The 27,759-nt window shown below is 45.3% G+C and overlaps 1 protein-coding gene across 5 annotated transcripts in view; it reads left to right on the top strand.

Moving 5' to 3' along the window:
• Positions 1 to 27,759, top strand: part of MDGA1 (MAM domain containing glycosylphosphatidylinositol anchor 1) — a 214,940-nt gene that overhangs the window by 56,800 nt on the left and 130,381 nt on the right. For all 5 annotated transcript variants that reach the window (XR_005256310.1, XM_038131762.1, XM_038131761.1 and 2 more), the window contains exons 6-9: positions 1,733 to 1,865; positions 6,591 to 6,860; positions 7,254 to 7,583; positions 10,864 to 11,157. Coding sequence is in view for 4 of the 5 variants with exons in the window: in XM_038131762.1 (XP_037987690.1) it covers positions 1,733 to 1,865; positions 6,591 to 6,860; positions 7,254 to 7,583; positions 10,864 to 11,157 (1,027 nt within the window). In the remaining variant the exon portion in view is untranslated. The remainder of the gene's footprint in view (positions 1 to 1,732; positions 1,866 to 6,590; positions 6,861 to 7,253; positions 7,584 to 10,863; positions 11,158 to 27,759) is intronic.

Below are 27,759 nucleotides of genomic sequence, written 5' to 3'. Positions count from 1 at the left end.
TCTGTGTGCTGTGTAGCTCCCAACTAGGACATCCCTGGCCTTGGAGGAAGCTACCATGGGCCCTTCCAGTTTTTACTAGGCTCAGTGTAATTAGCAGGAGATGTTGCCTAATGAGAGGGACTTGCGACTTGGGATATTTTCTCTAGCTAAATAAGGCATCTGGCAAAAATTCACCACGTTGCAGCATTAATGTTTAAATGGCCCAGCATGCTGCAGCTCCTCTCAGGCAATGCTCCTGACACGATGGGTCATTCCCAGCTCTGACAGAGGGTGTTGGGACTGCTGTGCTCAGACAGGCATGCCCTTGTGGTCCTCTCCTTAACACCAGCATAAGCCTGTAAGTTTGGGCTGGTAAAAGTTGAAGTTAACAAAAACACACCTCTGCAGCACTGATGGAAGGGGAAACTCTGGCTGGAATGTTTAACAAAGTAACAAAGTACCCTTCACTGGAGTTTTCTGTGCTGTCTTAAGGATCAACTTCTATCAGTGCTAGGTTTGAATAGGCTTTTACATTAAAAACAAGGTGAAGATTTCACTGTTTAAGCTTTTTAAAACTTACTTACACTGAGGGTTTATACCCATATACCTAAATCACTAATCAATAAACAGGAGATACATATGACCCTGCAAGTATCTAGATGACATGCGTATTGTACATGCCATAATTTGTGTGGCATAGCAGCAATTCTCAGGGGACAGAACTTTCTTGGGTTATTGGTGCCCTAGGTTTTATCATTCTAATTTACTCACTCCACATCCTTGTTCTCTGCATACTAGCATTCCTGAGCTCATTGTCCAGTCCCTTGAGGTTGTCCTCAGGAGGATTTGTCATGCTGACACCTCCTCACACTTGTGGGCAGTTATGGAATGATTTCTCCAAAAGAGATTTAGACAAACTCAAGGAGAACAACAGCAACAAGCTGTCAGCAGAAGACATACGAGTTGCAGGGTGTGCACACCATAGGATGATTCTCAGAGCTTTCTGCATTCCATAAATAAAAGTCTACAGAACACTTCTCTAGTTAATGTAACAACTTGATTCTGTTCCTATAACAAGCCAGTAACTAATGGAGTGCAGACAGTGATTTTATTTGTTACCTTAGAATGAGAAAAGGCTATCAAAGTCTCTGCAGTCACTCTGGATTTACATCACCATAAATGAGATTAGAATCTGGCGAAGAGGCATCAGAAAGTTTTGGAAGTTCTTTAAGTATTTCTCTGGGGTTTTTTTCCTCCTGTACTGCAGATTTCTAGAGCATAACTGTTGAAATTGTCATATTTAGGCCAGTATGAGTGCCTCAATCTGCTCTGATTTACTTTGGTATGGCAATGTTGCGTCCCCAGTGACTTCCTTTGGGTTCCTACTGGCATATTGGAGTTAGATCTCAGGGTCTGTTCTGGGATGGTTAAGATTTGTCATGTTCTGGCAAGATGTTTCTGGCAGTAGTTAATGAGAAATTGTGCCCAGGCCTGTTTGGCAGTTCTGTCAGGTCACGTCAGTCAGCTGCTGGGTGTTTTGTGAAACCCTGGAGGTGAAATGACCACTGCAAACATTTTGTGTCTTCTTAATATAGAGCTGTGGCGGGCTTGAAATCTGCACAGTTCTCTAAGGTTTTCATGGGAGCTGCTAGTAATCTGTAAACTTTGGGACAGGAATGATGATCGCTTGGAATGATGATCTGTGCTTTGGACACCTGTGTCTTTTCTTGCCTCTATTTTTCCTAAATCCCAGGGTGAAACCAAAGTCCTGAAGCTGAAGAACCTTCGACCTCAGGATTATGCCAGCTACACGTGCCAGGTGTCTGTCCGCAATGTCTGCAGTATTCCTGACAAATCCATCACCTTCCAGCTCACAAACACCACAGGTAAGAGGGGATAGGAAGGTCTCTGCAGCCCTCTGACCCTTCAACTCCTCAACAGCCATTACTCCTCCAGGAGGATAACACAGCACTCTGTCCAGGGCTTGCAGCACCTCGACCTCATTTACATGGCTGCTGGGATTACAGATCCTTCATGGAAGGACATGGAAGTCTTGTAGCCAGGGCTGCTCTAGTTTCTTGTAGCACTGCATGTGGCCGGGCCTACCACGAGATCATTAAATCAGACTACGTGTAGGTGTTGAGGCACTATGTAGCTTCTAATTCATACACTGTTTTATTTATTTATAATTCTAAGTGACTTTAAAAATAGATTTGATACAGTCTAGAGTGGGGCAGTGCTGCAGGAGTTCTTACAAATAATTCATCCATGTGTGACTCCAGCCTGGTTTGCCAGGCTGTGCTCTAGGCACCTCCCAGGTAACAGGCTCCACTGGTGCCAGAGTTTGTGGAAAGTATACATCTCCAGTGCCTTCCCAATAAATACATTTTACACTCATATTTATGCTGGCAGTGCTTGAGGGCACCTCCAGTTGTGAGCAGATTCTCTTTGGTGCCTCTTGCTTGACACGCAGTAAGTGAACGATAACTGAGTGCCATGTAACAAATACTGGCAAGGACTTGATTGCAACTTGTCCATTAAAAAAACCCAAACCAAAACCACACATACAATAAAAAATCCCCACCCATAAAGCTCCCATGTGTGTTGAATATTTGCAAATAATAAGTAAATGTCAGGAAATTGCTTCCAGCCCTGGTGTATTCCATGATCAGAGAGAAAGGCATTGCAGCTATTTGAATTATTCACCTCTCTAATGTAACACAAAGCAGTTTGCATCCCTCATGTCATCTTTGTGCAGTGGAAACAGAACTTTTTTTGATGTTGTTAACTGTTGACAGGATACTGTTGATATTGTTTAAATTATGTTTATTGATCTTGAGTTGAGTTCCAAGATGCTGAACAATTGCCTCATTTTACGTAGAAAGAAGAAAAATAATGAGCTTAAGAAAGCGAATTATAGCTAATGTCAGAAAAAAGTATTCTCTTTGTAGTAAGATTTCTAAACATGTCTTGAACAACTCATCCTATTAGCTGAATTTCTCTCAGGATGAGAGTGTAGCGAATGTTGAAATATTCCCTTTAAAAACTTATCTTCTGTTCATGATGAAGAAAGGGATCTCATACAGTTCTTCTTCCCTGTGTACCTTTACCTTTGAAGAGTTAGAAAATCAAATTTCTCTTTATGTCCACTCCCCCTGCCAGCCCAAGCACAGGGAAGCTACTCCTCATTTCAATCCAGCCCCTGTACTAAGTGAATGGGGAAAATGTATTTTCAGGTTGTACTTGATGACAAGTCAGCAATATGGCTCAATTTACACCAGCTTCTTAAGCATATCTATCTAGGGTTTTTCCTCCTGTTTTTTAATTATAAATGCATATTTATACATAGTTACAGGGGAGCCTGGCACTACAAGCTCAAAGGGGCCATGGAAAATGTGTTCTTAGCAAATTGTATTAAAAGTTGGCAGTGAAAATGAAGCTGGCATTGCGGTGTGAGCAGGGTTTATGTTAAATAGTATGGCTATATTTAACATGAAATATTATATGGGTTACTTGCCCTGTAGGTAGTATTGTGCATAGGTGAGGAAATATTTAAATTAAATTCTTTAATTCTCTCCTATTTTGCCCAGGTCCTTTCTGTTCCCCTTGTGCTTGTGCTTTCACAGTTTCTCTAGACCTGGCTGTGCCCAGAATCCTGAGCAGCTTCACTCAGGATGCCTTTGCCTTTATAACTGAGAAGGGCCCAAAGGGTACTGAAATGCTTGGAAATTTCTCTCTCTTAAATATTTATAGTCCAGGCACTAGAGACCTTGAGGTGAATTGGTGGGTCAGGTCAGGTCAGGCATGGGGAATCTCCTCAGCTCATTTGCTGTTCCTCAGCTGGCTCCTCAGTGTCCTTTGGGCAGATCATAGTCTCTGGTAAGGAGACGGACTTCTCCCAAGCTCTGCTCAGCAACTTGGGCCTTGCAGCAGGGAATGGGTTCTTTATCTACAACCTTAGTGGGAAGGAGATGTCCCTGCTTCCTCTCTGTTCTGCTGCCTGGCACCAGAGCAGCAGGTTGGGTCCACAGAGCCACAGGACCAGCTCAGCACCAGGCTGCCATCTCCTGCTACAGCAGGGTCAGCCTGACTTTTCCCCCTTCCTCAGTTTCTGCAAAATTAAGCAGCCCAGCTGGTTAATTCTCCTGCAGTTTTAGTACAGCAAATTGGACTTCAAAGGGAATTGAAAGCGATTCTTTGTTTTTAATGGTCCCCTTGCTGCTCGGCAGACTCTGCTAGCAGGTTTTCTGAGCCAAGAACAAAAGGAATTGCCACAGGTTACAAATAAATGAGAATCATCTCCTGCATAACAATGTCTGCAGTCTGTTAACCTAGGTCTGCTGATGGGAGTGGGAATGGGAGTGGGGAGTGGCAGCCCACGCAGGCTACCACAGCCAAAGCTCCATTCTGGGGCATGTCGTGGGAGCTTGCTTCCTGGAGCTGTGGCAGGTGGCAGATTTGCAGTTTCCCTGCCTCGTTCATGCTTGCACACACAGCCTGCCCTCATGCAGTGCTTGCACCAGCATGTCACCTTTTAAACATGTTGCCTTGCCCAGAGCTGGGTGAGATGAGTGTGGGTCAGATATTTGCATATCCAACCCTAAACCAGCAAGAGCCCTAAATCTTAAGCAGAGCCTGCAGGACCTCTGGTTTGTGCTCCCCAACACTGACACCTTCTCTCTGGACATGGGCTGGTCTCAGGCTTTCTCTGTCTCTGACAGGGATGCATGGAGATTCCCAGGCAAGATGCCGCATCTGCCAGTTTGTCTGTGCACTGTGAACCTGAGACCAGTTCAATGTCCAAGGGCAGAAACAGCTATTTGGTGTCAGCTACAGAGTTAGTGACAGGAATGTGTCCTGCCCAACCACGGTGAGTTGAGCTATTGTGTTTCTGGGCTTCATACTATTTCATGAAACCATCTGGAGCTTGGTGAGGATGCACAAATCCTTCCTTTGCTATTTAATAAGTATTAATAAGTATTAACCCTTGCACACTATTTACAAAAGTCCTGCGAAGTGACCTGACAAAGTCTTTTTTGAGTGCAGGCTCGCCTGGCCTGAAATTCAAAGGCTCCAAGCACTGGCCTCAAAATGGCCATTGCAGGTAGCAGAAGAGCCACCTTCTTCCTTAGGCATAGCTGGCCACGTCTGATACAAATAGCATGTGCAGTGGCCAGGGAGGACATTATATTCAGTACACCAAAGCAATATCCCAACATGGCAGTAGTTGTGCCACTAAATTATGGCACTGGTGCTGAGGAGAGGAGAGTCCTCCTTGCCTTGTTTGTATGGGCTGTAATTCAGAGATCCAACACAAATCCAGCACAGCTCATTAACACAGGGTCCAGGGAGAGAAGAGGCAGAAATAATGATGCTGTTAAATCAGGCTTCATGAATATGGAACAATGTCTTATTTTGCATTATTATGGCTGTTACTTAAAACATACTCCCTGCTTTTTTGCTGGGGACTGCTACTTTCTCAGCCCTATCTGGATGGAGCCAGTGATAGTGCTCATAGAGGCTTTGAAAGATTTTTCGTGGAATGAAATGGAGAATTCAAGGGGAAGGATTTTGGATCAGTTCCTGGAGGGAGTTGTAGTGAGAAGGGTATAGAAATAAAATAAAACAAACAAAAAAAAAACCAGGTTCTAGGACATTTAAAGGAGAGGTTGTCTAGACACTTTGAATCAGTCTCAGCTCAACTGAATGTGAAGGAGAATTGCTCTGATTGTGACGGCCCCCAGGTGTACAGAAAAGCATATTAAACACCTGAGGAGGTGAAGGAAATTAAGCGCAGGTTCAGAGCTGCTGTTCATGGTCTGTTAAGGCGTAGACAGGTCCTGGTCCTTCATATCAGTCTCCAAGCTGCAAGGACTATCTGCTTGGCAAAGCCTTTGCCTCTCAAAGATGTCTACTTGGGTGTGAGAGATAAAGAGGCGTATCATGGGATAGCTGAGGAAAGCTTTTTTTAATGATAGACCTTCCCTAAAGCTCACTTCTTGGGATGGAAACTCTGAATGAGAGGAGTGGTTTGATGCCAGCTGTCCTTGAGCATCAGCAGTGGTTGGGTTTAAGTAGGCTCTTCTGAGGCTATCCTTTCTCCTTCACCTCTCCATCAAGGCTACAAAGGTTTCCATTGGCCTTAGGCCTGGCTGCAGTTTTTCAGTGCCTGAGACTTCAGGCCTTGGGTTTTTCACTGCCTAATGTTGCCTGTTTGCCACCCCTCTATGTGCAGAGTGGGTCAATTGGGCTTTTCTTCTGACCTGCATCCTAAAGCCATAGAGAACCTGCACTGAGCACTGATAAAATGCCATAGCTGCTCTGTGCCCCAGTCCTAAGCACTACTGGTAGAGTGTTTTCTGGTGCAGTGTGAGGTCCTGCCTGCTCTGTTTCCTAGCCATAAAAGCGCAGAGTGTTCTCATTCAAAGATATGCTAATGATCATACTTTAGATTCACAAACACCTCATATTTGTAATCAATTCATACATCTTTCCAGCTGTCCCTACTCAAACCAGCCATCAACAACAAATCATAAAAAGTATGAAGCTGTGCACAGACAAGTGATGGGTGTTTCTCAAGCTCTGAAGTGTCCCTCTTTGTGCTTTTCCAGCCCCACCGGCTCTGAAGCTGTCTGTCAATGAGACTCTGGTGGTCAACCCTGGTGACAACATCACTATGCAGTGCTCTCTAACGGGCGGTGACCCGCAGCCAGAAGTGCTTTGGTCCCACTCTCCTGGCCCAATGCCTCCCAATAGCCTTGTGCAAGGAGGCAACCTCACCATCTGGAGGATCCGCGTGGAGGACTCAGGCTACTACAACTGCACGGCCATCAACAATGTGGGGAACCCGGCAAAGAAGATTGTGAACCTGCTGGTGAGGTGTAAGTCGCTGTTTCTCTCTGAGCATGTGTTTTCAGGGAGTGGGGGAATTGCATTCCTCCTGGCTGTTCTTGTACAGCTGAGGGAGAATGTGATATTTAGTAGTAATTAATATTCTGGAGAAGTGCCTGTGCAAGTTTCTCTGCTCCCACACCAACGGCTGTGCAAGCACTGCTTGCAGCTTCATCCTGGGCTGTAGCATTATCCCGAACTGGATGATCCCAGAGTGGCAGATGTGAGGCCCTTGGGACATTCTGTGGAAACATAAGTGGGAGAGGTCTTTGGGCAGATTTTGCACGGAAATGTTGCCTTCCTGAGGAGCAAAGAACAGTTTTCCTGTCCCATGCAAGATACTTTGATATCCCTAACCAGTTTTGCACTTCTGTTCATCTTAGCCATGAAGAATGCCACATTCCAAATCACTCCTGATGTGATCAAAGAGAGCGAGACCATCCAGTTAGGCCAGGACTTGAAGCTCTCCTGCCATGTAGATGCCGTCCCCCAGGAGAAAGTTGTCTATTCATGGTACAAGAATGGAAAACCAGCCAGGTTCTCAGACCGGCTGCTCATCACCCGCAACGACCCCGAGCTCCCACCTGTGACCTGCAGCTTGGAGATTATTGACCTGAGATTCAGTGACTATGGCACCTACCTGTGCGTGGCTACCTTCCAGGGAGCACCCATTCCTGACCTCAGTGTGGAGGTGAACATCTCCTCAGAGACAGGTGAGCCTCTCTCTGGCAGGTGGGAACCCCAGAGGAGCTGCCCCACAGCCCCATGCCTCTGGCTTTTTTGAAGAACTTCACATGCATATCTTGAATGCTAGTGGAGAAAGGTCTTACATCCACAGGCAAGCACTTGGCTCAGATTGGAGATGGGTAATAGCTACAACTTCTCTGTCAGATCTCTGTCAGATGTATTGTGTACCAAGTAGATCTTCCTTTATGTTTTCTTCCTGTGAAAAGTCCAAAGTGCACTCCAGCTACAGAGACAGCTTTACAGTGTGATTGTTCAAACAAACCTCCACACTGTGAAGGAAGGAAGAAGTGGTGGTATTTCAGCAAATTTCGAGTGTCCCTTTGCTTAGAAGAGAGTAAAAGAGAAAAAAAGTGACTCTTTCTTTTCTTTGGCATTGTTTCCAGGATACAAATTCTGTGAAGACTTTTAATGTTTGCTGGATTGCAAATGCAGTCTGTCTTGGGCCCTCTCTATCGGAGTGCCAGTGTAATAAATGCCTCCCCTCTAACATCGGGGTCAGAGCTTCACCCCATGGCCCAGTGAGGACTGGACAAATATGTCAGTGTTTGTCAGTCATGGTGGGGACTAAAATATAGAGTCTCAGGGCTGTCTTTCTGTTTCTGCAGAAATGGTGGGTCCAGCTGTGCTCTCCATTTATCCATGTCATTGTGCTGCCTTTCCAGGACCATGAGGGTGCAGCACAAAGAAGCACTGCGTTAGTAATCTGATGGATGACTCCTCAGGGGAGTCAGCTGCCCACAGATTTTGACCTGCACCTTCACAGAATGTCACTTCTCAGTCCCTGCTTATGCTGGATCCACAGGCCAGGCTATCTCACTCTTGATTCTGGATGCTGCTCACTTCAGCTCCCCAGAAAAAAGTGCTGCAACTAATCTTGGTGCTCTGGGAAGCCCTTGTCTCCCATTAGAAATTCTGGGGCCGGCCTGCTCCTGATAGGCTTGCATCCAGTTCTTATTGGCAGCCTGGAGATTGAGCCCTGACTGTGCCATGGATCCATTCAACAATGAAGAATGGTCCTTCCTTTCTGTGGAGAGCCATGGAAGGTAGGACCTCTCCATGCCAGCTAACACCAACCCTGTTATACCAACAGGAAACTAAACTGGGGGAACTTGCCAATCCTGGTGCAAAATTTGCTTTCCCAAACTTGTATGGCTGACACCACCTGGAACAATTCTTTTTGCCCAAGATCACTAGATGGCAGAGTGCAGTTGTGTTTCAGACTGCAAGGGTGGGAGGCTGTGAAGAACTGGGAGACCCAGAATAATTCCACCAGGAGGCTTGGCAGTGTCTGACAGTGCAGGTGTTGGTCCAAGCACCAGCCAGTTGCTGTCTTAAAGGAAGTGTCTGTGGTGACAGGTTGCCCTGTGCCTGTCTGGAGGAGAGTGAGTCCCATATGCCTGTGTGGATGCTGCCAATGAGGAAGTGAAGGAGGGCAGCCAGGGGCATTTTGAAGCCTCTCTTTGGCAGCCTGGGCCAGCAGGACTGCTTTGTGTCCCAGGGAATGAAAACAGTCATTCCCGCTGGAGCAGCCCTCCATGCAGCAGCCAAGGCTGTCCAACATGCAGCATCCCCATTGTCAGCAACAAGCCACCTCCAACATGTGATTCCCATATAAAACACCTTGCTCCACAGGATCAGAGCAAGAGGACAGCAGCAGTGGCTCCATGTTTCCCCACTGAGCAAAGCCTGAGCTCATCAAAGTGGCTGTCTCCACCGAGCAGCTCCAAGGTGATAGCTTTAATTAAAAAAAAAAAAAATCTTCAAATGCAATTTACAACTTTACCTGTGGAGAAGATTGCTGCTCACCAGGTGAGCGGCTGCCGGCAGCGTTAGCACTGAAAGTGCTGCCGTCCTTTCACACCGTGCAGGACAGGGTGTGATGAGATTCCCCAGCCCACGGGAGACCTGCAAATTGAAAATGTGGCCTCTGTGTTGCATAGGGAGGTCATTGCAGAGGGAGATTAGGCTGGATCCATCCTAAATTTGTTCATAAAGAGCTGCAGGCTGTAACATGTACAATTACCATAGCACACTCTCCTTTGCTGGAGCTGAATTGAGCTAATATTGGTCAGACCAGCTTGTTACAGCTTCTGTAGTCCTATATTTTGATTTAAATGGAAACGAAGTACATGGCCCTTGCAGTTATAGAAGTGTCAATCCAAGTGTTGCCACTGTCAGCAGGAAGGGCTGAAAAAGGAGCTTTCAGAAAAGATTGTGACCATATTTACCTCAGCTGAACTGTTGACTCTAAAGTGTAGCACAAATAAATTGTCAATATTACGTGTGGTTTAGCACAAAAATCCCCTTCCTGGGTTCTTGGTGGAATTGGGGATGTGAACAGCCAACCTCTTCCCACTGACATCTCTGTACCACTTATTCACTGGATTTCTTTTAAGCTTTGTTTATCAGCAGAGTTTTGGTTGTCAGTTGATGGCTGGATATTTCTTTCTAGTGTTACTGTGCCTCCAACTCTAACCTCAGCTCGGTAGCAATTCTGGTGGGTGAGCTCTTCCCAACCTCAAAGGGATGCCAGGAGTGATTGTTGCTGGGACCCATCTCTCACTCAGATGAGCCAGAGGTTTATTGGTGTGAGAAATTCACAGTGCATTCACCAATATAAGCAAAATAAATAATAAAATATGGAATAGAAGTAGAATAAGCAAAGACAATTAAAAAGAGCTGACTCCTTGCTGTGGTTTAGGAGCAAATGATGGACCTCTTGGACCTCTGAGAAGGCTAGAGATGGTATCTACAAGCACTTATCTTTAAAGTCTTGGTTTTGGTCTGACCTGGATAAGGTGTCTAGATACCTCAGCAGATATGACTTCTATTTTTGGCCAAAAGACTGGAGTTCCACTTGAGAAATTCACTGACCAAAAATTGAGAAATGGATCAAAGAGGCTTTTGCCTTTGTGTTCCTTGATGCTATCCCTGCAGCTGGATAGCATTTTGCAAACAGAGGGATGGGGGGATGGGAGCCTGGAGTCTGCCCCGATACACCTGGCCCTTGGTATTGATATTGGGACACACTGCTGGAAAGGCTGCAATCCTCCTTGGTACCCTGAAGCTCCAGACCCTGCAGGATAACTCGCACGGACAGTGTATTCACAGAGGGGTTGCAGTGTGTCGAGCGGAAACCTTTGGAGTTCAAGGCTGTTGGTGTGATTCCATCAGAACCATCTCAAGACTATTCCTTACTTGCTGAAAATGCAGTGTAAAATGATTCCCTTCTTGTCTCTCTTTTAGTGCCACCAACAATAAGTGTCCCTAAGGGTCAGTCTGCCATCACTGTGCGGGAAGGCTCCAGGGCCGAGCTGCAGTGCGAGGTTCGAGGAAAGCCGAAGCCACCCATCATCTGGTCCCGGGTAGACAAGGAAACCCCCATGCCTTCAGGGACAATGACCATGGAGACATACGATGGGAAGCTACACCTGGAGAGTGTGAGCCGAGAAATGAGTGGGACCTATAAGTGTCAGACAGCCAGGTACAATGGATTTAACATCAGACCCCGGGAAGCCCTGGTGCAGCTCAATGTGCAGTGTGAGTACAACCATGCAGCGCTGGAGTGCCTGCCTGAATGCCTGTGTACACAAAAGCCTGGGGGTTAGACAGGGTTGACCTTTCTTACTGGGCTGAGCAGACACATCTCTTTGGTCTGGGGACCTTTGAAGAGTTTATATTTAATTGGTCAGCCTACGCAAGGCTAAGGCAGGGTACCATATAGCAAGCATGCTGGAACTGAAAGGGAGAAGCGTTGCGTGTATTTGTATACAATGGTTTCTATTTCCATGTCAGGGGATGAGCGCAGCTTTTCCAGGTGTGTTTGTGTGCATTACATGTGTGTAAAATACCTTAAGGATATGTTAGTAAGTTTGTTAAGTCAAGAACTCAAAAGGTGGAAAATGATGTTATTTAGATCATTTCCACACCACAATGCTTTCTTCAACTTAGTTACACCTGGATATGCCTGAATCATTTTGCCTGAAAAACAGTGATAGGTAACACTCCCAAAAGGTTTTCAAACAGCCAGGCTGTGAGTAACAGGAAACTGATAGTTAGCAGGTGTGTGGGGTGATTTTGGCTAGGGGTGGTTCTCCCAGCCTCACTTGAAGGCAGTATCTGTACACAGAGGTGAACATAGAGGGTGGGATGCTGCATTGGGTGACATCTCCATCCTTTCCTTGCAGTGGTTTCTCCCTCCAGAGAAGTGAGTGCCTGCTCAGCTTCCACAGCTGTTGAGGTGTGTTTTGACATGCAGCAGTCTGTGCTCTTTCTCTTACAAGACTTGAAATCAGAGTGGGGGAAGGCAGCCAGATAAAATGCCTTGGCTCTCCCTGCAGATCTTGTCCCATTAGTGCAGTGTGATTGTTGAACACTGGCAGAGTACTCTGAGCAGTGCAGATCTGGCAGGTGTGGGGCGGGCAGGGAACAGGTTAATTTACACCTGGGCATGCTGCCTGTGAGCTGTGAGTGACAAGCCTCCAGACACAGCACAGCAGCACTCATTAGACATGCTGCCACACTTCTCCCAGGCTCGCTCCCTAGGAATAAGAGAAGTGAGACCAGAGCAGACAACCTGGCTGAAACCAACCAGACAAACTGCTCACAGATGTGAGCTGCTGGGAGCACAGCAATATCAGAGGCGTGTGAAATCCTGCAGGCACTTTGTGTATTTGAAGAGCCCCTTTTAAAATTATCTCTGTCTATTCAGGAGTGTGGTGGGCTTCGATTACAGGATGAGATAGGGAAATGTGTGAAGATTTCCAGGCAGGTAAGTATGTGTGGAAAAGCTTCCCTTAAGCAAGGTGAAAATGTGCCTCTTGGTTTGAGCTGTTGAGGAAGGCAGCCTGGTTCAGTCATACGGGACTTGGAAGGACATAGCAGGGAAGATGACTCTTAGTCACATCAAGAGACAATGGCAGATACAGCAAAATTTCACTTGGGAGCAAAGAACCATCAGACTGGCTGGTGTCCCCGATTTGATGTTGCTGTTTGAAAGCTGTGTGGACGTCGCTTGACCCTCCCTGCCCCTGCAGAGGGAGCAGCAGTGCTGGGCTTGGGATGAATTCAGTCAGACTAGGTGGTCTGGAGGGGTATCACAGACCTGAATCTTGGGCTGAAGGGATAGGACATGATTCCCCACACGAGAAAGATGGTAGGTGCAAGCCAGAAGCTGTCTGGGGCAGAGACTATGATGTGACCCTGAAGAAAGCAAAGATGCAATGAACTTCTGTGTAAAGGGTAGCTGAACATGCTTTTCCTATAGCTCATCCCATGGCCAAGCAACGCTTTATTGTGATTTTGCCCCAGTAATGGTCATATTGTCCACATGCCAGCCCACCCAAACAGCTCCCTTCCCTTGTCAGTCAGTTCTGTGTACCCTTAGTGGAAGCTGGGTACATATTGAGTGTTTGTACCTGAGCTGTCTCTTCCTGCCTGGAAAAAGTGGAAGGATTTCATGGTGGCACTGCCTGTTCTGTGCCTCAGCAGGCAGCTTTGGTTTCAGTGCTGTCGGTTGCTCCTTCCATTAGTATGAAAAAGAAAGTGCAAACCAAGAAAGTAGGGCATGAATTGCCCTCGTCCCTTTCACAGCCTTCTCCCTTTCCCTTCATGCAGAAAACAGACCTAGAAACAGAAACAACACAGTCCCTGTTCATCCCTGTCCTCCTTGTCCATGCTGCTGGAAGGATGTGGGTGCGGCAGGAGCTGCTGTGGTTAATAGAAACACAGCTTTCCAGCGTGGGCAGCTCATTAGTCTGGTGGATTGCTCTGGAATTCTCATCTTGTTGGAAATGGGGATCGTGTGGCTCCTGCAGCCTCCGTGATGAGCGCTTGTCTCACCTGGCGCATCCCGTCGGAGCGGCGCTCCGGAGGGCCGTGTGTGCGCATGCAGGCCGCCTGTTTGTGCGGCCCCGGGAGCCGCCGCGCTCTGGGGAGCCGCGCATGCCGGATGGTAATGTGGCTGCTTCTCTGATTTGCTCCAAAGCTAAAGTTGCAAAATCAATACAGCAGATCTGATTAGATGTCAGAACCAGTTTCTGTGTTTCCCTTCTCCCTTGGTTTTCTCCCTTCATCCTCATGCATATGGTGCTGTATTGTAACAAACTAGTCCAGAAATAGGCTTTTCCAACAGCACTGCAATAGTGAGAAGAGAATAAGAAGACAAAAAGAACAAGTCAGCTGTCAAAAAAGGTGTTTGGACTTTTAAATTTTTTTTTGTATTTAGAAAGCAGAAAAAGTTGCTTTTCTTTTTGTATTTAGAAAGCAGAAAAAATTGCTTTTCTTTTAGCTTATGAGCTGAAATTGTCTATCATCAGCTCTCTGACAGGATGGATGATCTGTTCCCTGGACTTCTTGGTCTGTAGTGTAGAACTTTGAAAGACTATTAAGTTTATGAAAGTCTGTGCAGCCTTATATCTCGGTGTTTAAGATGAAGAAATGTTGTATAATGGTTATAGCGGGAGACTGGGCTTGTCAGAACTCCTGGGAATCTACACTTGGATTGGCAATGTTTTGTCATTTTTTCCTGTACCTTCAAAATAGGAATAAAACTGACCCATCTAATCAAAGATTTGTGAAGCATAATAACCATAGCGCTTTGAAATCTTGAAATAAAAATATTAATGGAGTGGCAGAGTGCTGTTAATAATATCAATGCTATCACTGATGCTGTTATCAAGGGGTTTTTTTCAGGACCAAGTACTTGTAGAAAATCCCATCAGAAAAATGAATCCTCTGCAGAGGTGTGTTCAAAATCAAGGCTGGGCCACCCTGTCTAAGGCTGTGAAACACTCTGGGCTCTAAAATGTACAGCAGTTTGGGTTTTGGAACTCAGTAGTGTCATTTGAGCTTCTGTGTATGAGAAGAGGAAAGAAAGCATGCATGTGTGGATCAATGTAAAGGATAGATATTAATTTACTTAGATATTAATTTAGCAAGTATGTAATGAAAAACTGAAAGATGTGTATTAGCCACGTAACCTAAAAGACTGGTCAAAGCAGTATTTGCAGGAATTACAAAGGTTAGCAGTGACTTTAAGCTCTGGCTGTTGCTAGAGATGGCCCTTGAGATGATTGTCTTACCATGGTGAATATGACATTTGCTCTGTTAGAGCCTCATAAAACAGTATCGTGAAAATTTCAATCTTACTATTTTTTTCCTGCTTGAATAATATTATGTCAGCTCTGATGCTCTGCCAGTCCTGGACAACATCTCATAAACTACTGCACAACTCCATCCAAGTCCAGCTCAGCCCTGCACTCCTCATCCCACCTGATCCTCAATACATCTGCTCCCATATTTTCCTGCAGATGGGTTTATCCTCCTTCACAGCACTCACTACTTGCTGTCTCAGGGCCACGCTGGACCATCTGAATGGTTTCTCCCTCTTTAGATAACCATCAAAGCCTGGTAGAAGAGCACCTGTGTCCTCCGTTGAGTAGTTAATTCCTTCACCAAGTTCTGAAGATGAGATAAGCAGATTTTTGCTGCCGCCATTTTTGTCTTTTGCTGATGTTTTGGCGTCTCTAAGTGCGCAATGAAAGAAGAGTAGGAGGAAAGGGTGATAGTAATATAGGGCTGACTGACTTTGTTTTCAGTATCAAGTCTGAAAGTCGGCCCTGTTTCCCGTGTTCGGATCACACAGCAGGTGAAATCTTTGCAGGAAGAAAGACTAGAAAAGGAATTCATCTGAGTATCTCGTTCTCTGCAATAACATGGCCTGTGAATTTACCTCTTCTGGAACTAAGGTAATAGCCCACAATCATCTGTGACTGATCTCCAAAGGATTGTGCTTACTGTCCTTAGATAAAGTTCTGCCACATTAGGCAGCAGGTGGGTTATTGTGCTTTATCTTGAAAGCATAGTGAATGTTAGGTGTGATCAGGAAAGCAGACTGGCATTCCCTTTGGAGGGATGCTTATCAGGACTTCAGGAGCCATTTATAGTCCTAGACACAGGCATAGCTATAGGGCTGGTGGCTAGCACGTCTGGCTCTGCCCTGACCTGGAAGACTGCCAGAACACGTCCTGCTGGGTCATCTGTTGCTATTGTCACTTTAACTAATGTTCAGGTGGGCACAGATATGTTTTCCTATTCAAGCTCACACGCTGGCAAATGTTATTCCTGGTCACACACTGTTGACTCATTCCTCTTTAAAATCCTGCTGAACCCATCGGCAGTGCTGTACATCAGGCAGGCGATAGTCAGCATCAATTCCCCATGTTATCTATGTAGCAAACACAAGAGCGGGGAGCAGGGGAGGGGGTGATACTGTAAATAAGTAAGAAACATTGCTGGCTCCATGCAACTGGAAATGGAAATGCATTAAACTGTTTCGATCAGCTGTTGAAGCCATAGCTCAATGTCAGTGCTTCTGGCTGGTGCCCTGCCCCCTCCTGAAATATAAGCTTGGATATTAACTGCTCTCTTAAAAGTGCTCTTGAGACGTGTTTTGGGCATGGAGATGTTTTTGCAGAGTGGCTAAGACAGAGCTTTTGGCTGCTAAGAGCTCCCTGCAGCACTCCTTGCTATGAAGGGAGTCTAAGAGAAATGAGGCTGTCAGGGGCCAGAGCTGACCCTTCTGTCTGTGGCTGAGCTGGCTTATCTGTCTTGTTGCTTGGCCATGTGAGCTGCACTATGGAGCCATCTGCTAAGAATTTCAGACCTGGTTGGTTTAATTTCTGAGTGTATTTATTTATAGTGACTGCTTTGTTTTTCTTCATTGTTTTCATTGGTGAAATTCATCCTGATACCCTCCTCCAAGCTGAGGAGCACAGTTCAGGAACTAACTTGGGGGCAGAAGACAGTTTTTCTGCCCTTGTAGTGGCTGGAGCTTTCCTACTCTTTTGTTCATGTTTCATTATTGCTGTTCTCCATGGTACACGTGTTGCTGGCAAGAGAGGGAAACCTGAGGCTCTCCTGCCAGGTAGAACTCTGGTGTGTTCTGGTTCATTTTACACCATCAAAGGTTTAAGAATGAACTGATGCTCTGGGGCAAGTGTGTCTGTATTCAAAGCCAAAGGAAAACTGTGCCTTCTGGAAGTTCAGTGTTTATAAACTTAGAGATTTTAATTGGTAGAAAGAATACAATAATTCATAGCGATGGGCATGATATTGAACCACCAGCCTGAACAAAGCCTGACCTGGTAGTTGGGTTTCACTTTGATGGAAATCCTCCCCGCTTACCCCCAAATAAGTTGTATAGAGGTTTGTGTGACTGAACTGAAAGTATACATGTAATTTCTGCATTTCTCTCAATACACAGCACCTCTCTGCTCCCCTTTTTAAGAGCAGAGGATTTTATTCCTGATTGTCAACACACTTTTTTCTTGCAGTATCGTGTTTGGGATTAATGTCCTTAGAGCTCGTGTTCATGCACGCAGCCCTGTCCTGGGTGATATGGCATTAGGATTGCTCACTCTGCTTCCCAGTGCCCAGGCTGCTAACAACTAATTAGAGTTGTCAGTCTCAGGACAGGCTGAAGTTTTACTCTGTCATGACTGTAAACCCAAATGGCCACAGTTCAGAGCAAAGTAATAATCACAGACACTTACAGCCGGCCTCAGATTTGTCATAACAATTACCATGTATTGGTTCTGGGGCCTGATAGATGGAGTCTGTGACAGTGCTTACATCAGTTTAGGATTGGGTCCTCACATGGGGTTGTACCAAAAGTTACTGTGTAGGACTCGTTGGTCCTGCCCTCCTGCCAGCCTCGTGGCCTTAAGTCTGGCAGGCTAAAGATGCTTAGCTAAAGCCTTCTTCTTTGGAATGCCTTTATGTTCATACAGCAAAGCTCCAGGACTCCCTGTGCTGGGTTTTTTTTGTAGCATTTGTTATATCCAGCTTTAAAAAAACAAAAACAAACAACCTATATTTCACAGGGTAAAGCAGTTGTATGAATTTTGGCTGGTCTGAATTTTTGTCGTCAGTGTTTAACAGTTGGGTCTTACCCTGCAAGAGCTGTGGTCTTTCTCTGCTTGCTGCCTTGTGGGGAAGGTTCCCATGTGCTGCCACTCACTCGGATTTCTTGGGAAGCCTCCCTTGTGCCCTGAGAGCTTTCCTGATTTACGTCTTTGATTGAAATTGGTCTGACAGGGCATGTCTGCACCCTGTGGTGGCCAGGATATTCAAGAGACTTGAGACTGAAAGCAAAAGGCCCAGATGGCAGGGGGATTTTGGAGGCCGTGGAGCAGATTTTGCAAAGCTGGCATGTCCAGTCTGTGGCACCACACGTCAGATGCAAAGTACAGTGAGGCCTCCTCGTTTTGCCCTGCGTAAAAGACTGTGAAAGGAGAGAGGAAAATCCCCAGATATGCGCGTCAGGAAGGTGGGAGCCCGCCTTAAAGCTGGAACCTGGGTCTACTATGTGAAATTGCAGCCCACCTGTGCTGCCATTCAGCTTCTGTCAGCTCAGTGCTCATCTCTCAGCACCTCTGTGGTTGCAACAATAGGCTGAGTAAAAGCTTGTGTGAGAGCTCGTCGCCTAGAGAGATGAATTTGTTTGTTCAGAAGAGAACTGGTTTAAATCGGTTAATCCATTTCTCAGATATTGTTGGGAGAAACAAATACACGTTCCATAATCTGCCATTATCCTGTTCTTTGGCCAGACTCTGCAGGAAGAGCAACTTAATTCTATTGAGAGAGACACATGCAAGCTGTACAGTTTTGCCAGGAAGGGAGAGACAAGAGCTGTATAGACACAGTGGATGGCAGACAATCTTGGTCATCTCTCTGTAAATATTTGCTCACCTGTGGCCCTTTCAGGGCTGAATACCCAATCTCATACTGTTCTAATGCAGAAATTCCTTCTAAGGTTTTCCTGCCATGGCAGCTATTTTCCCTGAAGGACCTAGGTATAGATCAACTAGTTGGGATAAGAAACAACCCCAGAATCCTCTCAAATGCTTTGTGCTGAGCATCCTGCAAGGCTGTGCATGTTTGGGTCTCACCTATTCACGTGATTCTCTATAAGTCACAGGAGCATACTGCTGCCAGAGGACTTTCAGACATTTTCCCAGAGCTTCCCATCTTGCCATTCTGAGGAAGTGCTTTGCTTTTGAGTCCCATTGTTGTCTAGGCTTAGACCATGGGTAAAACCACCTGTATCAAAATTCTCCAAAGTGCAATACAGCTGGTGATTCCCAGATTGCATCAAGCCAGACTAGCTGGAGGGAGAGGTTGTCCTGGTTCTGCTTCTGTTTGCACAGGGATGTAACAAACACTGTGAGTACTTTTGCCATGTGCTTATCTCCAGTCAGTAGGTCAGAGATAGTGAGTGTGGCACTGCAGCTGCTGTTTTCTCTTTGGGGCCATGCAGCACCAGTACAGGTCCAAGAGACATGCGAACTTGGCCAAGGCAGAGAAAGCATTGTGCATCCTGGAATGTGGGGTTATGGGATGTTCTCTGCTAAGGGTGATAAGTAGCACTGGTATCTGAGTTCATGGGGAATCTCTTACGGATGGGAGGAAGATCCAGAAAAAAAAAGGTAAAACTTGTGGATTGAAGTAGAAAAAAATTAGCAATTGAAATAAAGTATTATATTAGTAGTAATGATAGTAATATAAAGGGGAGAGAGATTGGGGGGGGGGGGGGGGAAGGAGTAAAGCTCAAGAAAAATAAGTGAAACACAGTACGATTACTTACAGCTTGGTGACCAATGCCCAGCCCATCCCCAGGCAACAATTGGTGCCTCTCAACCATCTCCCCTCCAGTTTATATACTGGGCATGACATACTATGGTATGGAACATTCCCTTGGTTTGTTCAGGTCAGCTGTCCTGGCCATGCTCCCTCCCAACTCCTTGTGCACCTGCTCACTGGCAGACCATGAGACAATGAAAAGTCTATGAGTTAAAGCACTGCTTACCAACAACGAGGATGTCAGTGCATTATCAAAATTATTCTCATCCTAAGTACATCACTGTACCTAAATCAAAAACAGAGCACCATACCAGCTACTATGAAGAAAGTTAACTCTGTGCCAGCTGAAACAAGGACATACTGCCTTCAGCAGTCATGGGGCAAGGGAAGAGGAAGATGAAGTAAATTAGAAACCTGCTGTCAGCTCTCATGTTTTGAGCCTGGGGTCACAGGACAGGAAAAGAGGGAATGCCTTGTCCCTATCAAATTCTGCCTTTTGGTGGTGGGGAGAGAGAGATGTCATGGACCAGAACTCACTAGGAAAACCAGGATGTCACCAAGCAAACAAAAATTGTGATTCATTTTCTCATGTGTACTCTCAGCCTCTGCACAAGGGCCTGAGGCACAGAGAAGTGAAAACAGCTGTCCACACCTGCATAGCAGCATAGGCCATCAGACCTGACACGAGACCTGTGCCAGGGAAGCAGAGATCCTTTTCCGTCTGCCTCTTTACCAGAGACAGCTATGTGGTGCTATGGCATTGTTCCTGTGCCTTTGCTTTTCTATCAAGATTTTTGGGCTGTGAACCATGTCATGCAGCACCTATGACAGTGCAGGAGCAGAATCCCATGCTACTCTTCACCTGCTCTCTGGATTCTGGCATTGGAGCAGACCTATTTCCTCAAGCCCAGCAGGACTGGAGGATTGTGGCAGGCATGTGGAGGCAATGCACAGAATAGTGGTACCACTTTTGAGGAGGGGACTTATGCAGGGAAGCCCCTAAGACATTCCTGATATGAACAGAAGCCCCAGTAGAAAACTGAGCATCCTGGGAGTGTTTTGAATTAGCAGTGACCATCCTGACCCTGAGCTCTGAAACAGCACTAATTACATTCACCCCTATAGGGAAACTGTTTAAATGAGAATTAAATTTCAGAGGTGCTCAGGCTTCTCTACATCCTAGTGAGTCTCCCTCTTTCCAGCTCTGTGCTAGGGCACTTTACAGGGAGGCTGAGTGCTCCATTTTCAGCAAGGTCATAGAACTTTTTGGAGCTTTCTGTGGAGCTGCTCAGTGACTAGTTTTGGGATTTTCCACTTGGGCCAGTTTCTGAGTAAGAAACTTTTTTTCTTTGAAGCCAGGAAATAGTGTTTTCTCAATGAGCAGAAATCATATTTCCAACATTCACCCCTTTCACCCTATTTCACTTCATGTAGTTCCTGATTTCCATTCTTCTTTGTGTCTCTATTGCAAACACAAATAAGCGCAAGTGTGCACACACTCCTTCCCTATGTCAGCTATTACTTCTGATTCAAATATAATTGGCCTCCATTACTCAAGGTAGAACAGTTGGTTTTCTTTCATGATCCCAGTAATGAACCTGCAAATCCATCATTGGTCCCAAGAATTGACACACATACCTATATTTGCTATTTGAATGCCTACCTCTTGCATTTTGTTTAATTTTGGAATCCTTGTTTCTAGGGTCATGTGTGGTCACAGGAAACCATGGAAATTTTTGTTACTGTTGACTGGGAGGAAACTGACTTCTGAGACTGTTCATTTAGAATCATAACATTGGAAAAGACCTTCAAGATCACCTCTGGCCTAATACCACCATGGCCACTAGACCATATCACAAAGTGCCACATCCACTTGTTCTTGGAACACTTCCAGGGATGGTGAATCCACCACTTCTTTGGGTAGCCTATTCCAATCTTGAGCACCCTTTAGGTGAAGAAATTTTTCCTAATATGCAACCCAGACCTCTCCTGACACAATTTGAGGCTGTTTCATCTTGTCCTGTCGCAATATGCCTGGAGAAGGGACTGGCCCTCATCTTGCCATAGCCTCCTTTCAGATAATTGTAGGGCAATAGAATCTCCCCTGAGCCTTCTTTTCTCCAGATTGGATAACCCCAGCTCCCTAAGTCACTCCTTGTAGGACCTATGTCCTGGACCCTTCATCAGCTCTGTTGTCCTTTTTGGACACTCTCCAGAACCTCAGTTCTTTCCTGTAGAGAAAGGTCCAGAACTGAGCACTGGATTCAAGGTGAGGCCTCACCTGTGCCGAGTACAGGGGGACAATCCCTGTCCTGGTCCTGCTGGCCACACTACTGCTGGTACAGGCCAGGATGCCATCGGCCTTCTTGGCCCCCTGGGCAGACACTGGCTCATGTTCAGTTGCTGTAAACCAGCATTCCCGGGTCCTCTTCTGCTGGGCAGCTTTCCAACCACTCTCCCCAGCCTGTAGTGCTGCAAGGGGTTGTTGTGACCCAAGGGCAGGACCCGGAACTTCACGAAGTTGACCCTCCATCAGTTGGTCTCAGCCCATTGATCCAGCCTGTCCAGATCCCTCTGCAGGGCTTTCCTGTGCTCCAGCAGACTGATACTCCAACCCAAACTGGTGTGTCTGCAAACTGACTGAGGGTGCACCCAGTCCTCTCATCCAGATAATTGATAAAGATTAATCAGAGCTGTCTTCGACGCTGAGCACTGGGGAGCACCACTTGTGACTGGGTTTTTTTGATTCCTGGAAATGCAGGCTTTCCAGCCCCAGTATCTCTGGACCTGCAGGCATTTTTTTTCTCTGAACCCTACCACTAATTGCAGCTTTGGACAGAACCTGAGTATCCCCAGTACCATGGGTGGCACAGATTTAGAAAGATGTGGAGAGATCAATGTTGGTACAGTGTTGTGCTCTACTTGGCATGCCTTTTCCAGTCCTAGTATCCCTGCAGCTGTAGCCTTCACAGTTCTCTGAACCCTAAACCTACTGCTATACCAAAATGGCAATTTGGGATTGAGACTGAGATCTCAAGTTCTACAGGTAGCCCAGATTGGAAAGAGGTGGAAGGAAAAATAAGATTCTTGTTCTGTTGTGACCTACTCTCACAGGTGATGAAACCAGTGCTGCAAATCTCATGCAAATATGCTACAACTTTGGGGCAAATTTGGCCAAGCATTTCACAGGAGGAATTGTTGGGAGTGCCAAAACTAATAGAGGTTCCCAACAGTGGCTGTGCTTGAGGTCAAGAGAACAATGAGTGACAGCAGCATTTGCACTGAACAGGGATTTTCCTTACAAAGTGCTGATTGCAAGGAGATACTCCGCTGTCCTAATCACAAGCTAGAATACAGTAGCTAATAACTGAATGCAATATAGATGAGCTTAATAGCAGTAAGTCTGCTGGGATTTTCTGAGCAGTTCATCATTTATGCATAATACAGGCCCTTCAGCCAACATTCTGGTATGCTGCAAAATGGAGAAATGGGGCTTGAGGGAAAGTGAGCAGCCTTCCATCTAAGGTGGGTTGCTGGAGAGACTGTAGTAGATCTAAAGGGATAGGAAAATGGCAGCAGTTGGCTTGATCAGAGGAAAACAGAGCAACTTAAAATAGGGTTTTGTGATTTGGAAATCTTTTTTTTCTGCTTTGGCTGCTAGTAATGAGGCTCTGCAAAAGTCCAAACTTATGCATGGAAGCGGATAAGTTTTCATACTGATTCACTTTCTAGGAACCAACTTACACGTATAAATGAAAAAAATGCAAATAAAACTATTTAAAAGAAAAAAGAAAGAGTTGGGGTTTGTGCTGGGATTTTTTGGTTGTTTTTTTTTTTTAAACCCTTTAGGGAAGCTTATGTGCTCCAATCTGCTTATCTAAAATGCCATGACTCCAGCTTCCCAATCACTTTGAGAAAACAAGAGCTCTTTGAATCTCTTTCTAACCATTTTGTGCCGTCTGTCTGGACAGGAGACTTATTTATATGCCAAGCATAGTCCCTATCACTGATGAAGCTGAGGAACAAGGACAGTTTACCTTTGTGCATCTAAACTTGCATTATTTGTATATTTTCAGTGCAGCATCTCCTCACACCCTGAAGTGACAGAGAACTCAGTGTGTAGCTCAGTAAGTTGTTCCAGTGTTTTTTTACTCTCATGGTTCTGTTGTCATCACTTAATCTAAACCTGTCTCATTTCAGTTTCCAGCTACAAGCTCTTTTTATGCCTTTGTCTTCTCACATAACGAGCTATTTGTTATCAGCAGTCTCTTCCTCATGTAGTCTCAGACACCAGAACAAGTAATCTCTTAGCCTTTTCAGTATGCAATCCAGAAAGAGTCTCTTTAGCTATTCACCACAAGGCATGTTTTCCAGCCCCATATTTATTTTTATAGCCCTCTTCTTATTTTTTCTCAACATCATTCTGTCAGCATGGCCACATGTATTAAAGAGGTTTTCAAAAATGATCTCACCAGTGCAGATGTGATGCCCATCTCACAATATGTTTAGTGAGCTTTGTCTTAATCATCCAAGGAATTTGGACAGCTTTGGACCACAGAATTAAGCTGAAAGCTGATGTTAATAGGTTACATTAACTCAGGCTCCTCTTGGAGTCATAGTCTCTTTCCTTGCAAGAGTGACACACACTTTCCTCAACAGTTTTCTTTCAAGAGTCTTTACATTATGACCTTTAAAGGTCCCTACCACCCCAAATTTTCTATGGTTCTGCGAATATCCAGGACAAATTGAATGAAGTTCCCAAAAGGCTATTCCATCAGGCAAGCCAAACTGTCTTGTAAGAGGTACTTCTTCAGTACGTCATTTACTGCTACGTGTTTTGTATCTTCTAGAAATGCTGGTTCTTGTATTGACACAGGCACTTAGGGATGGTGATTGTCAGTTATTAATGCCTTTGTGTGGGAGGGAGGGAAGCACAGCCCAAGCTACATGCCACAGATGTGCCAAAGTGTGCACCCAGCCACACCAGCTGTAAACAGGTGTGAGCTCATTCAGACACTAAAGGTGGTTATGTGCGATGTACACAGCCTGAACAGGGTGCATTATAACTTATATACTTTAGCTTTGCCAAGCTACTCTCTGGATGTCTGACCTTGATGGAGATGTGAAATAGCATCAGTTTAAGAGGTTCGTGTGGGTTCTTTCTAGAGATGTCTTCCTAGAATAGGCGTTCCCTCTCGCTAGAGAGATCCCAATGGTGCGTGCAGCCATTTAAAATTTCTTTTTGAACTCTTTTAGTTAATGTGTTTTTAATCTGCTTAATGTGGGCTGCATTTGAGTAGGATTACATCTTCAATTAGTCTGTCGTCTGGAAGCAAGCCAGGTTCTTTCCAAAGCCTGAGGATGTTATGACAAGATAGTTACTTTTCTGGTTGCTTTCTCAAACACTACCCGGTTTGTCTGCCAAGGACCCATAAAACTATATTAATCATCATTCATTTTTAACTTGGAAGGTTGCATCCCACATTCACCTTCCATGAGTTTTTTTAAGGAATCAGTGAGGAATAAAAAGGTTTATTGCTGTTTGTTCTGAGGTTTCATTTGCTTAGGTTGACCCAATGATTTGGTTTGTACCTCCATAGGCAGTGCTTGCAGGGAGGGTACAGAATAAATTTTTCTCCTCTGGTGTTCACAAGGTGCTATCACAAACTTCCCCTCAAAGGCCCAGCTGAACAAACTTTTCCTTTTTTTACAGAAAAGATCCCGTTTCTGCAGAAAGTAGATATTTTCCTACATTCTGTGTCATTTTTAAGATTTTTACGATCCGTTGTTAGTCTGCCAGTTTTGCATTGATGAATTCAGATCAGGGTACATAAACCTAGACAGAGTCTTAAAAACAGACATAGGCTGTCTTTCCTACTTCTCTGGCTTGTATCACAGATTTAGCCACAAATATTTCCAGATTTAAGTCCATGCAGGTTCTTCCCAAAACTGCATGCATAATTATATTTACTTCCTGCCCACTACAGGGGGATGTCTCAGCAAATATTGCTGAAGCTGGTTTAAAATGTCCTTTTTACCTGGGATAGCTGATTCTGGGAGGCATTATTATTTATTACAGAGAGGACAGAAGGAGCAGGATGCTGTGTTGCAGTGTGGGCTGGTGCAACCCCTCAGAATGATGATTGCTGATGAATTGACTCAGGCCAGGATCCACTTTCAGATCTTAATGCAGTGGGTCAGAATGAGGAAGGTAACAGCCTTAACTTTTGTGTCCCATGAGAGTTGAGAACGAGAATAATGAACACATGGAACCAACTTCAGATGTTTATGTATTGGAACAAAATCCCAGAATTGGAAGAAGAAATAGTGTGTCCTTCCCCCTTGTCCTGCATATCACATTGGCTGCAGCTGAAGCTCTCCTTGGCCAATGCAAAGTGTCTGTAGGAGATAGGCAAGTGACCACATTGCAGGGATGCTGCTCATCCAAAGAGTTCCTGCTGTACTGGCCCAGTTTGAGGTCAGTCATGGAAAATCAAGTGTCAGATCAGATTTTTCCTGTGAATGAGACTGTTAATAAACTTTGCTCTCCTGATCCAAGTCCAGAGGAGGTGGGACAGAGCCGATAGCCAGATGGGGAGGTTGAGGAGCAGCCTGCTGTCCTTGAATGGTTGCCAGTTCTCTCACTGGTCTCCTTTCTGTGCCTTCTGCTGCAGAAGAGGCCCTGAGCCATGAAAAGTGATTTCTGAGAGCCCACAGCACCTGTGAGTGTCAGACGTGAAAGTGGTCTCCCTCGTGCAGGGAAAGACAGGGGCTACCGGGCAGCACCTGCTTCAGCAGCAGGACTGGTGTGCCTTGGGAAACACGGAGCCAGCGCCCAGAGAAGACAGGGGGTTTCCAATGCAGGAGTAAGTCCTCTATAGCTTGAGTCCATATCGTTCTCTGAGGTGGGTGATATTACCCATTCCTGAAGAAATGGGACTGCCAGATCCTCTGCTGTGTCCAAAGGCACAGTCCAAAGTATCTTTTGGAATAAAGTGCAGAGAGATGATTCTCTGTAACCAACAATCTGTTGAAGATAGGTTCATGAAAAGCTATGACAGCGCTATTAGGACAGATAAAGTATTTTTTTAGTAATTAATTAATAGAGGAGGAGTTGGGCAAACGTCCTTATGGACGTCACACCTTTTAAATGTGTGCAGGTAATGGTGTGAAGGATGGAGAGGAAAAACAGGATGTGCAGATGGCAGAAATTGTGGCTGTTTGGCAGCTGGCTTTTTGAAGCCAGTCACTGTTCTGAAAGACCTCAGCCATTTCATCTGAAGACCTCCTGAACCCATCCTCATTTTTCCATCCTTTGCTCGTGATTGATTTTATCTACCTTGATTCATCTGAAAATGATGATGACAATGATGAAGCGGTAACCATCCAGAGAATGACAGTAAAAATGCTTACAGTAAAAAATGTTCTTGCCTCTCCTTTCTCTTTGTTATATATACTGATCCCATGTTTTTAAATTGCATGCATTTCTTGAGTTCCTGTATGCACTGCCCCCCTTGTTACATTAATTCTTATGGGAAAAATTGCTTTGATATCTGTTGACCTCAGCTGTTTCATCTTTGAGCCTGAGCGTTTGCCATAAATCTTTTAGTTTGAGCATCCTTTCAACCTCTTTCTGAACAGTTACGTTTTCATTGTCGTCATCTTCCTCAGATGAATCGAGACCAATCAAGGGTGAAGGATGGAAAAATGGGGTAATGATGGCAGTTAGTAGAGCAGGATATTAAACAACTGGCAGCAAAACTCTGAGGTAGCAGATAGAGAAGAGATGGAGAACTGAGCATTGGTCTATGCAGAATTCTTCATCCTTGGTCCAAATTCCCCACTAGGCCTGAAGGAGAAGCTGAGGAACAGCCAGTTTTGTGTGGGGAAGCTTGTCTTCTCTCCACTCTGTAGATATATGGTGAACCACTGTATTAACTCTTCCTGGTCTAGCTTTACCCCCTGCATCCTTTTTGTTTATTACTGTGAACAAAGATTTCAAAGTGAACACATTAAGGAGTGATGGTTAGTAATTGATTATATTAATTGCTTTGGATGGCCTTCCTTCCCCTACTGGGCTCTTTCTGACTTAGATCTCTCCACTTTCCAGCTCTGGTCCCACCTCACCAACATTAAAGGAAGTCTGATTTTTTAATCAATGTTTCTGATTCTGGCTGTGTTGCCTCTGACTTTGCCTGCCTGTTTGGAAAGCAGCTGTGGAGGGATTGTCTTGTGGTCCCAATTTAGTTTTCAAGCTGAAAACAGAAGGTGAGGTAATGCTGTGGTCCAGCTGTGAGCAGAAGCCTCTGATCCCCTGCAGCCCTGACAATAACTGCATTTCTAAAGCAGGGGCTCTTCTCTATTTTGACAGGATTGCAGTCCTCAGAGGTACTTTTCTCCTGCAGCCTCCCTGCTTTTAAATTTGAGTTCTTTTATTAAAGGGGTGTAAATATATGGAAGTAATTGAATTGTTATAGCAGCTGGCAATGGAACAGGAGC

Source organism: Motacilla alba, chromosome 3, assembly GCF_015832195.1.
Source record: "Motacilla alba alba isolate MOTALB_02 chromosome 3, Motacilla_alba_V1.0_pri, whole genome shotgun sequence".
NCBI lineage: Eukaryota > Metazoa > Chordata > Aves > Passeriformes > Motacillidae > Motacilla > Motacilla alba.
This window is presented reverse-complemented; position numbering and strand designations above follow the sequence as displayed.